Source organism: Schistocerca piceifrons, chromosome 10 (assembly GCF_021461385.2).
Source record: "Schistocerca piceifrons isolate TAMUIC-IGC-003096 chromosome 10, iqSchPice1.1, whole genome shotgun sequence".
In the NCBI taxonomy this organism is placed as follows: domain Eukaryota; kingdom Metazoa; phylum Arthropoda; class Insecta; order Orthoptera; family Acrididae; genus Schistocerca; species Schistocerca piceifrons.
Genome location: NC_060147.1, coordinates 115,023,564 through 115,035,965, shown reverse-complemented (window position 1 = coordinate 115,035,965; position 12,402 = coordinate 115,023,564). Strand labels below are relative to the sequence as shown.

At 38.2% G+C, this 12,402-nt stretch overlaps 1 protein-coding gene across 1 annotated transcript in view; it reads right to left on the bottom strand.

Annotated features, from left to right (window-relative positions):
* Window positions 1-654: 654 nt before the first annotated feature.
* LOC124718737 (DNA topoisomerase 2-binding protein 1-like) overlaps window positions 655-12,402 on the bottom strand; it is a 95,451-nt gene continuing 83,703 nt past the window's right edge. Inside the window, exons 8-11 of the mRNA XM_047244353.1 lie at window positions 10,761-10,802; window positions 10,447-10,662; window positions 1,057-1,293; window positions 655-804 (exon numbers count right to left, since the gene is read on the bottom strand). Coding sequence (XP_047100309.1) covers window positions 655-804; window positions 1,057-1,293; window positions 10,447-10,662; window positions 10,761-10,802 — 645 coding nt within the window. The remainder of the gene's footprint in view (window positions 805-1,056; window positions 1,294-10,446; window positions 10,663-10,760; window positions 10,803-12,402) is intronic.

Sequence of the window (12,402 nt, the reverse complement as noted above, 5' to 3'; positions counted from 1 at the left end):
ACTAAAACAATGAAAAATTCCTGGGTTTTTCCTGTTTTCCCCTTTGTTGTTGTTGTCTTCAGTCCTGAGACTGGTTTGATGCAGCTCTCCATGCTACTCTATCCTGTACAAGCTTCTTCATCTCCCAGTACTTACTGCAACCTACATCCTTCTGAATCTGCTTAGTGTATTCAACTCTTGGTCTCCCTCTACGATTTTTACCCTCCACGCTGCCCTCCAATGCTAAATTTGTGATCCCTTGATGCCTCAGAACAGAAACTGTCTTAATTTCCAAATAAAAGGTTTGAATGATGGTTTGACTTTTTTCACAAATAGGCTTTTCTCCAGCACACAGGGAGTGAGTGTCACATGATACTGAGTCAGGGAACTGCCAGCTGTGCGCACATGCATAGTGTGTGATACAGATCAGGGGTGGGCAAATAGTGGCCCACGGGCCACATGTGGCCCACTAAGGGTTTTTGTGTGGCCCACTGAGAGTCCAAAAAACCTGCCTTGAACTGAGATTTCCTTCCCGTGCATGGCTGATCTTCACTAGGACAGCCACATCAGTACACATGTGCAGTGTAGGTACTATTTGTGCAAATCATGTTTATGCTTGGTGCAGTGGCTGATGGGGCTGAGGGTAAAAACATTTCCCATTTACGCTCGCTCCCATCAGCAACCGAGCCGACTGTCAACACGATGTGCATGCACAGTACGATGCAAAGCACTTTTCCAGTTAATCTGGTTTATTTCCATGTTGACTGTGCAACAGTAAACATATAAATGCCCAACTTTATTGAAACCACAAACTTCCAAAAAAACCTAAAATCATTAATGAATGTAATGTGTTCAATGAAGAATTGACCTTTTCTAAAACAGAAATGCAACTAATGAATACAAACATTTTAAATGGTGTGGCCCTCTGCTAAGCTTCATTTCAACAAAGTGGCTCCCAAGCTGCTATTGTCCAGCCTTGACTTAGACAGATGCTACTCACGCGGATGCAGTGCTCTAGTGTGTAGCCTGAGAGGACCATTTTGGAAGATTCGTACATCAGAGGTGGAAACAAAGAACTTGCCTGATGTCCAGCACCTCTCCACCTCCTGCCTTGATAACCTGGGCAAGAAGAACCGCCTTCTTCTGTTTTGTGCATACGATGGCCTTCATGCCGGTGAAAGGCCCGCTGTTACCGCCACACAGTTTACGTCGCCACCTGTAACCTGCCTTTGCCAGTGCCATTTGCATACTTCTGGGTTGCAGCTTGCCCCACAGTTTTTCTGCTTTAGGGTTTCCAAACTCATATTCCTCTTCCTGTCAAACAGTGAAATAGTTTTTAACCAACAGACATTGCAGTAACATTATTTGAACATTGTAGAAAATACATGTTTCAACAGTTAAAGTGAAAATTATTTTTCTTTTACACTTAAGGTAAATAAATAAATTTACTGACACAATTTTTTGTTGCTAGTGATAATATGAGGGCCATTTTTTCCAGCCACCAATCGATTGTAAAATGGAAGCTGCAGTGGAAATCAAAAATGTTTTATTTGCTACATTTAGCTACACCCTCGATCTACTTCTTGTCATAGTCATCACCCTGACTTTTTTTTTTTTAGCCATATGTCGTAGTCTGGTGCCACTTTTTAATATCCCGTTGTATAAATATATAATGTCAGCCATTTTTTGGAAACTTTATTCAGGCTACTAGTTTCCGTGCACCAGTTGTTTCTTCCTCATGTCCTTATATAGGTACAATAAGTACTTAACACGGCAAAGTATAAAAGTTCAGTAATACAATAAAATTGTTACGTCAAATAGATACAAGTATATAAATATGAACAAAAAATAATATGAACAACAGGAGTTCATAGACATAATGTGCAAGTACATCAGTTTGTTAAGACAAGTATGAAACACAATGGTGTTATTGTAGTGGGATGTAGCAAACTAGTGACACCATGTGTCCCATGGTTGTATTAATAGACCTGATATAATCCATACCTTGTGACTATGAGCTACTAATGTTCATATTTTTTTCTTACTTCATGATTATTTACTTGTATCAATTTGATATACCAATTTTATTGTATTACTGAACTTATTTTATACTTTATTGCTTTGAGCATTTTTTATAATTATATAGCAGCCTGAAGAAGGTGCTATGGAAGCAGTGAAACTAATAGCCTTGTTTTCAGAAACAATGGATGATAGTCTATATTTCTACTTATCATCATAGTTTGACAGGCCACTGTTCCTCATGCCATATTTTTATGAGGGATTTATGATTTCAATACCCTTGTCATAGAAGGCAAAAGCATGTGATTTCTGCTACATCTCCATGCTGGTCTGTAGCTCGTTGTCTGTGCCAAAGTGTTGTCTTCATAGCCAGCGATTCAGGTGAGCAAAGAGATGAAACTCAGAAGAAGCCAAGTCTTGGCTGTATAGTGGGTTATCCAACACTTTCCATTGGAAATGCTGCAGGAATGTGTTCATTGCTCCTGCAGTGTGCAGCTGAACATTGTCATGAAGAACAGAAAGTGTGAAATTTATGTTGTGTGGGGTGCATGAAATCAGGTGAAAAACCCTCAGCCAGCACTCCACACTTGACAGGAGACACTATTGTTCAATGAGCATTCATAAATGAAAAGTGTGACATGCTGTGATAGATGGGTATACTAGAGACACTGAATAACAACACATTTATGCAAAGCTTCACTGGATTTCAGTTGTGGTTTTTATTTCACAACCGACCGGATGCATTAAAAGAAAAAAAGAAAAAAGAAAAAAATTAAAACTTGTATTACTTTTACTAAATGCAAATCATATACACATTGTTCCCATCATGACCAGAGCAAATGCAACGAGAAACTGTATTTGTTTTTGACTTTGTGAATCTAAGCACTCCAAACCTTTCTCTCAGCTTCTTACTACTGATCTTTTCTCTACAATTTTTCCTTCCAGTATGTCTTAGCATTACTGTTGGTAAACAAACAATCTCATTTTTAAGAAAAGTAAGTGCTAGCTTGTTAAGTTCTGCTATTGTTTTCCTGGGTCTGATCAAGTTTATCTTACATCAAAGTTCTCCTCTCTTGATTTGGCCAAAATCCTCTTGTTTTCTGATTTTGATTGTGAACTTCAGTTCCTCATCCTTATCAGTTCACCTTAGAACATATTCATTGGTTACTCTTTGTGTCCAGGATGTCTTAACACTCATTGATACAGCCACATTTGGAGTGTCTCAATCTTCTTCACTGTTGTCTTATTAATTATCTTGCCTCCATTCTACACAATAGTACTTGTGTTATGTAACATTTATTATTCTTTAAGAGTCTTAGTTGCAAGTTAAAATTACAGTTGGTAAACAAACAATCTCATTTTTAAGAAAAGTAAGTGCTAGCTTGTTAAGTTCTGCTATTGTTTTCCTGGGTCTGATCAAGTTTATCTTACATCAAAGTTCTGTGATACAAGGGTGTGCTGAAAAGTAATGCCTCCAAATTTTATATGTGAAAACTGAAAGTGAAGTCGTCAAAGGAGTTCTTTTCTGGGTGCAGCATCTGGGGACTGTGGGGGAGGAGTGGTGGCGGTGGTGGTGGTGGTGGTGGTGGTGGTGGTGGTGGTGGTGGTGGTGGTGGTGGCGGTGGTGGTGGGAGGGGGGGGGGGGGGTGAGGAGGGTGAGGGGGGAGTATGGAGGAGCAGAAAAGGAGAGGAGCAGAGAGCTGGAAAGACTGGTGGATGAGTTGGTAGACAGTGGTGCACAATGGAGGTGAGGGACCATGAACTGGGAGGTGGTGATAGGATAGAGCATGTGGAAACTGTGGAGGGTGAGGGGACAGTGGGCTACTGTTGGTTAAGGCTGGGGTAATTTTTGGGAGTGGAGAAAAAAGTGTTGTATGGATAACTGGATCCTCCCCTCCACCACAAGCTTTCCTCGACAGTGTAGGTGGCAGTCATCCCTACAATCCTAGTGAAAGTTAATTACATCAGTGTAAAGGGAACAACCAAGATGATACTCTGAACAATAAATTCAAGTGAAATCAAGACTAAATAAGAATTTGAAATTTTTGTGTATGTGTTACATGCAAATAAATTACTGTATTGAAAACAAGATGAAAATTAGAACAAAAATCTTTTAGAGCATACATTCTATTGCATTGGGATTCTCTATGAAATTCCCAGTTAGTTGTGCATTGAGTGTTGTAGTAGAACTGGTCAGTGCACCTTATTTTGTCACATATTGTAGAATATGACACAAATGATTAATTGATAATGGGATCCAATGGTATACAAATTGTAATCTTGCATTTAGTGTAATTTTGGCAACATAACTAAAATTGTCTTATATATTCATAAACAGAAAAGATGAATTTAACATAAAACCTATAATGCACCAGAAAACAATCATTTTTATATTTTTGATCAAACAGTGGGAACTCCAGTAGAAGTATCAACAATGCAGGAAAAGTCATATTGCTACTTACTGTAAAGAAGACACGTTAAGTTGTACACAGGCACAATTAAAAAACACTTACATGAAGCTTTTGGCTACAGCCTTCATCAGTAAAAGAGAGACACATATCATTCATACACACAAGCAAGAACACCTCATGCACCCATGACCACCTACTCCAGCCAAGATTCTGGCCTGAGATGTTGCAGCTGGCGGTCAGAGCTGCATGAGGTGTGCTTGCATGTGTGTGTGAATGATGTGTGTCTCTCTTTTACTGATGAAGGCTGTAGCCAAAAGCTTCATGTAAGTTTCTTTTAATTGTGTAACTTAACATGTCTTCTTTACAGTACGCAGTAATCTGTCTTTACCTGTATTGTTTATACACTACTGGCCATTAAAATTGCTACACCAAGAAGAAATGCAGATGATAAATGGGTATTCATTGGACAAATATATTATACTAGAACTGACATGTGATTACATTTTCACGCAATTTGGGTGCATAGATCCTGAGAAATCAGTACCCAGGACAACCACCTCTGGCCATAATAATGGCCTTGATATGCCTGGGCATTGAGTCAGACAGAGCTTGATGGCGTGTACAGGTACAGCTGCCCATGCAGCTTCAACATGATACCACAGTTCATCAAGAGTAGTGACTGGTGTATTGTGAAAAGCCAGTTGCTCGGCCACCATTGACCAGACATTTCCAATTGGTGACAGATCTGGAGAATGTGCTGGCCAGGGCAGCAGTCGAATATTTTCTGTATCCAGAAAGGCCCGTACAGGACCTGCAACATGTGGTTGTGCATCATCCTGCTGAAATGTAGGGTTTCGCAGGGATCAAGGGTAGAGCCACGGGTCGTAACACATCTGAAATGTAACGTCCACTGTTCAAAATGCCGTCAATGTGATCAAGAGGTGACCGAGATGTGTAACCAATGGCACCCCATACCATCACGCCGGGTGATACGCCAGTATGGCAATAACGAATACACGCTTCCAATTTGCGTTCACCGCGATGTTGCCAAATACGGATGCGACCACCATGATGCTGTAAACAGAACCTGGATTCATCCGAAAAAATGACGTTTTGCCATTCGTGCACCCAGGTTTGTTGTTGAGTACATCATCACAGACGCTCCTGTCTGTGATGCAGCGTCAAGGGTAACAGCAGCCGTGGTCTCCGAGTTGATAGTCCACGCTGCTGCAAATGTCATCGAACTATTCATGCAGATGGTTGTTGTCTTGCAAATGTCCCCATCTGTTGACTCAGGGATCGAGACGTGGCTGCACGATCTGTTACAGCTAAGTGTATAAGATGCCTGTCATCTCAACTACTAGTGATACGAGGCCGTTGGGATCCAGCAAGGCGTTCTGTATTACCCTCCTGAACCCTCTGATTCCATATTCTGCTAACAGTCATTGGATCTCGACCAACGCAAGCAGCAATGTCACGATACGATAAACCGCAATCGCGATAGGCTACAATCCGACCTTTATCAAAGTCGGAAACATGATTATATGCATTTCTCCTCCTTACACGAGGCATCACAACAACGTTTCACCAGGCAACGATGGTCAACTGCTGTTTGTCTATGAGAAATTGGTTGGAAACTTTCCTCATGTCAGCATGTTGTAGGTGTTGCTACCAGCACCAACCTTGTGTGAATGCTCTTAAAAGCTAATCATTTGCATATCACAGCATCTTCTTCCTGTCAGTTAAATTTTGCATCTTTAGCACGTCATCTTTGCGGTGTAGCAATTTTAATGGCCAGTAGTGTATTTTTTATATATTTCAAAATCATAATTGCATTTTAAGGTACTGACATTTAAAATTATTATGACTGTGTTTAATGTTTCCATAACTTTTTTGAAAAATAAGTCGAAAGACTTTTCTATATGAATAATTAATCATATTTAAGTTTCTCTGCATGTAAAAAATTGATATGCAACTGCAGCATCTTTCAATGGAAATGTGAGTTGTCATATTGCAGGTCACTCTGCTATGAAATGCTGCATTGTAAAGTTGTTATGGTGCGCTGCTAAGAAGTGGTTGGTTTCTATGCATTGAAACATGATGATTTGTGCTGGCTGGAAGAAGTGTAATTTCTAGTGCTTATTAAAAATTGATGTGACAACAAATTTGCCTGCAATATCTACATTATTTTATTGTACATATTTTAAAATTTAAACCAGACTTCCTCTTACAAGAAGACCAAGCTACTATAACATGAGCAAATCAATAATTTATATATCTCCAAATTGGCACTGAAAGTTAAGTACAAACCATTAACTTTATTTTTCTACTTGCTCTTATGCATTCTAATATACATCTCTTATGCACACATAAGCAAAGCAAAAAACTTCAAAAGTTTGTAAAGTATTAATAATTTGAATATTGTAGTCAACAGAGCAAGGAGGCAGGTTAGAATATGCAGGGTGATAGTTACAAATTTTAATTTGTACCTGATAGGTACTCATGTTCAAATCATTTCTTATATAGACTCAATTTCTACTTCACTTGATTTAAGATATTTGTTTACCGTTAGAAACACTGGGTGTCCATAATTAAAGTTCCAGTTTCAAAATACAGTAGAAAGAGAACCACTGCTCAGAATGACTTCGCATTTGAACAGCATACTACTGACAGAGGGAAATGCGATATGGGAAAAAATGAAAATTTGACCAATGAATGGCACTGTAAGTGTCAGAATATGCACACCAACAGTCGTGTGGTACATAGATTTTCCTCAATTTGTGTCTGAGACTCCTGACATGACTGTCTCCATGGCAGATCCCACACTGCCAGTAATGATCTTTTACAAGAATAATGACTGTGCACCAGCAGCTCTGTGAAAGGGCTGTACACTCAGGTGAAAAAAAAGGGGGGGGGGTTATTGGTCTAATGTCTGCTAAGGCTCTGGAGAAAATGACTACAAAATTAGAAAAGACAGGCTCTTTTGAAATACAATGTGGCAGATGACAGATAGCAGTCAATCTGATGTCTGTCGAAGATGTGGTTGCAGCACTGCAGGGGAGGTCAAGTTGTGGTGTGGAAACATGCAGTGCATGGGGAATTGCCTGAACATTGGACATGCCTGTGTGGTTCATAAAATCCTTTGAAACACCATGCATTAGTTGTTGTTGCTACTCTATCCTGTGCAAGCTTCTTCATCTCCCAGTACCTACTGCAACCTACATCCTTCTGAATCTATTTAGTGTATTGATCTCTTGATCTCCCTCTATGATTTTTACCCTCCACGCTGCCCTTCAATACTAAATTGGTGATCCCTTGATGCCTCAACACATGTCCTACCAACCGATCCCTTCTTCTAGTCAAGATGTGCCACAAACTTCTCTTCTCCCCAATCCTATTCAATACTTCCTCATTAGTTATGTGATCTACCCATCTAATCTTCAGCATTCTTCTGTAGCACCACATTTCAAAAGCTTCTATTCTCTTCTTCTCTAAACTATTTATTGTCCACATTTCATTTCCATACATGGCTACACTCCATACAAATACTTTCAGAAACGACTTACTTAAATCTATACTCGACGTTAACAAATTTCTCTTCTTCAGAAATGCTTTCCTTGCCATTGACAGTCTACATTTTATATCCTCTCTACTTCAACCATCATCAGTTATTTTGTTCCCAAATAGCAAAACTCATTTACTAATTTAAGCCTCTCATGTCCTAATCTAATTCCCACAGCATCACCCGATTTAAACCATTATCCTCGTTTTGCTTCTGTTGATGTTCATCTTATATCCTCCTTTCAAGAGACTGTCCATTCCATTCAGCTGCTCTTCCAGGTCCTTTGCTGTCTCTGACAGAATTACAATGTCATCGGCGAACCTCAAAGCTTTTATTTCTTCTCCATGGATTTTAATTCCTACTCCAAATTTTTCTTTTGTTTCCTGTACTGGTTGCTCAATATGCATTGGTATCCACATAAAATCACCCATGTTCTTGAGTTGCTTCCTGCTGATTTGCCAGTAAGAGAATCATCCGCTCTGGAATGTCTTGCTTGCATGGAACTGGACAATGAATTGCAGTGGAACATTCTGTGGACAGACAAAGCTTATTTCCAATTCCAAGGACATGTCACTATGCAGAATTGCAGAATACGAGCAATGGAAAATCCACTTGCACATCAGCCAGTACCACTTCATTCTGAAAAGGTGACTGTATGGTGCAGTTTGATGGCATCATTTATCATAGGGCTGTATTTTTTCAAGGAGATGAATCCTGTGGGTCCTATTACCTGTACAGTCAGTGGTAAACGCTGTGAGAGCCTTTCGTGCACCAATGTCATTCCAATCCTTCAACAGTGTGGATGTGTGGGTAGGATCTTTTTCATGCAAGATAGCACTGCTCCGCACATTGCACAGCCAGTAAAGTGGCTGCTGCAGAGGCATTTCAGAAATGCTAGAATTATCAGCTATCATTTCTCTACAGCGTTGTCATCCAGATCACCTGATATTAATCTGTGTGACTTCTGGCTGCAGGGTTATCTGAAGATGTTTTGTGCAGTGCTCCAATCACAAATGTAGCTGAATTGAAGGCACACGTTGCAGAACACACTCTGAATGTGATCCCCCGGAGACAATTAGATCTGTTGTGAAACATGCTGTTTCTCAATTTCAACTAGTGGCACAATATGGAGGACAGCATATTGAATATGTCTTGTGCATCTCATGACAATTAGAAACCAATGTCATTTTTAATTTTTTGCAGTTTTTGGCCCAGGATGATTAAAAAGCGATCTTCCCATCCGATGTGGTATTACCTTGCCGTGGTGGATGGGCTTACCTAACTAACAATACCACAACTGTTGACTACCAATCTTGTATAGACATGCACATTGAACAGTATGGATGGAGAAATGCAACTCAAACCACAGCCATCATATTGTGATCCATTTGTCATCTGTAGTCGACCTCATTTATGTTAAGACACTTACGGTGTCATCTATTGCCAAAATTTTTGTTAAAACTTTTTTGTGTTCCATGAAATTTCCACCTGCATTAATAATATGCTGTTCAAATTTGATGTCATTCTGAACAGTGGTTCTCTTTCTACAGAGTTTTGAAAAATGAACTTTAATTATGGACACCCTGAACATCACCTCTTATCCCATGGAAATTGTTTTAGTGGTTTGTACCAAACATTTGAGTACTGTCAATTACTCACAAAGAGAGCTTTGTGATTTCTGTAAGTTTTTAACTTGGGCACTTTTCTATGAATGAATCTCCTGTTGTCCACTAATATCTGAATATTCCCACCTATTGGAAGTATTTCTTGTAGTTTAATATGAGCATTTTGCAACACTCTGGAGGAATGTTCATCTTGCCTGGACTGAGAGAAAAAAAATCCTTTATGTACACACTTAAAGAGTAAGTTATTTTGGTAGTACTTAGAGGAATGCTTTAGTTTTCATTCCAATGGTGCAAGTCTAGGAGGCCAAAACCTTTATTGTCAAATAATTGCCTAGGTCTCACTCTTTCCAATGGGCAGTCTTTTTTATTTATTTTCTCGTAAAAGTCTAGTTTGTAGCCTGATGTTCTCTGTAGCGGCCAGAGACTATTCTTCATGTGTGTGTGTATTTACAATGTCTTTCAAAGCAATGTTAAACCTGTTGAACGCAGCTTACAGTTCAGGTACTTGATTTCAGTCCAACTTAAAAAAATTACCTGAAAAATTCAACCTTATTACATTCACACAGCACACTGACAGGAAAGTCACAAAGCTCTAAGTATGTTTCTGATTGACAGTTATCTAAATGGTCTTCACAGTAATTACTAAGGAAAAAAATTCTGTTCATTCTCAATATCTAGTAAGAATTTGTTGCTTTGACATCCACTATAAATAAAGTGACACATGTATTATTATTTACCTAATCATGCTGATTAGCAGATTATGAGGAACACACACAATAATGGATCAATATAGATTCTCTTCCAACTACTATTATTTTAAACGAATGGCTGAAAATGGTGTTCCTTTTACCTCAACAAAAGTACCTGCTCGGCAACTTGCATCTATGAAGCTCTTGTGTAATATCCATTTCCCAGATGCAATACAAAGCAATAGGTTACAACATGCTGTCTTTTTATACCATCCTGGCCTGGAACAAATGAGATGCGTTGTTGTGGGATCAAAGACAGATTTATACGACACAATGCCACCCAGGTCCATGATCATTTTGACATATGCACGCTTGTCCTGAAATAAATTTAATTCAATAGGTCACAGCTGTGTTCCCTAGCTTGTGTTGGAGAAGAATTAAAAGCACACTTTACATATATAAGTCTGCTACTTACTTTCATGGACGATATCAGTATTTTGGGTGATTGTTTCACTCCCTGTAAAGTAAAAAAAAAAACCCAAGTGTACTGCATTCACAATAATGAGAATTTATCTGCACTTAATAAGCAACTCAGAAAGTGCATCATCAAATAAACAGAACATGTAACATATTGTTTTAACAATTAAAGGATCATGAACCTCGTTACATATTTCTGGAGCAGCAGTATCTATAAATATCCTACAGTGAATAACGCGATAAACTTGGATAAATGAAGCAAACCAGAACATTCTGCAGTTAATACATCATTTGGTAAAGCTATCCAGACATTATATGGTCAAAAAACAATTCTTAATTAATTGCAGTGATGCATACTAAAAAGTATGGACCAATGAATCTCCCCAGATTTGACAACATTGATGAGTTGGATGCCTCCAACATGAAAAATGGTAAGTTAGGATATTAATCCCCAACATATTTTTTCCAATCGAAAATTGTATGTCATTGTTAAATTACACATGAGGAGCACCTTTTCAAAATGCATAATGTCACAAAATATAAAATTTTCAGGAGAAGCAAAAAAATGTATGCCGCTAAAGAACTCTATTAATTTTTTTGAATTTTACACAAGATACTCAGGTAGGACCACTGATAAAAATATGTTTATTACAAGGCAATTTTTCTTATTTTACTTTCAATATACAAGGACTTCTGTGAGGGGCTAAATGTGGTTTGTTATGTTCTACTGGACAATATGGCTTTAGCTGTAACCTATTTCAACATACTGTATTTTGTCTAGTTTTCAATAACATAAAACTGGTAAATTATATTTTCTGTTTTGAAAATTCAATTCTTAATATTAAAAAATGCACATAAAAACCACAAGTAGAAACGAAAAATAAATGTGCTTCATTTCCAAAGATAGTGTTAACATTGCTATTTTGCTGCAGCTCTATCCACAATTGCCTAGTAGCAAAAAGCAATTTGCACGAGCCTCATAAAAGTAGTTGAGGTGAGTATTGATTTTCACCTTATTTACCCTTTTGCCTACCATGTATTTATTCAAATGAACTGTTTTCACATCACTGATCCCATTTACAGATTTCAAATTTTTACTCACTTCCTTGTAATCAAATATTTCCCAATCTTTTCTCAAAATCCTTGTTTCACCCACTTCTGCATACATTTCCTGGTACATATCTGAGTTCAATATTTCTGAAATTTTGCAGTGTTTCTCTTCTACTCAACCAAAAGCACAGTCACCAGGTAAAAATGATTGTCCTCAATGTGGAGAACCACATCAGTGACATCCTTTGAAAATTCTTTTCTCTTTTAACTAAAAAAAAGGCAAAAATGAATGAAAAATATGCATCAACACACTATTATACACTCCATCTTAACAGTAAAAAGTTTTTACATATGTCTTCTGTAATGCTGACAATGAATAGCAGTTGGTCATTTTTGGTGTGTTAAAAGCTTTCACTTTAGTCCACTAGTCTTACATTATAGCTAACATAGCTTAATGAAACCAAATAAAATAATCTGGTGGGCTATATGCAGTCTGATGCATTCATATTAGGGGACAAAATCTATTTGTTGCATCTACTAGTTTTCAGCTCTTTTTGGCGATATTAAAATGTGTTTTGACAATATCTGAT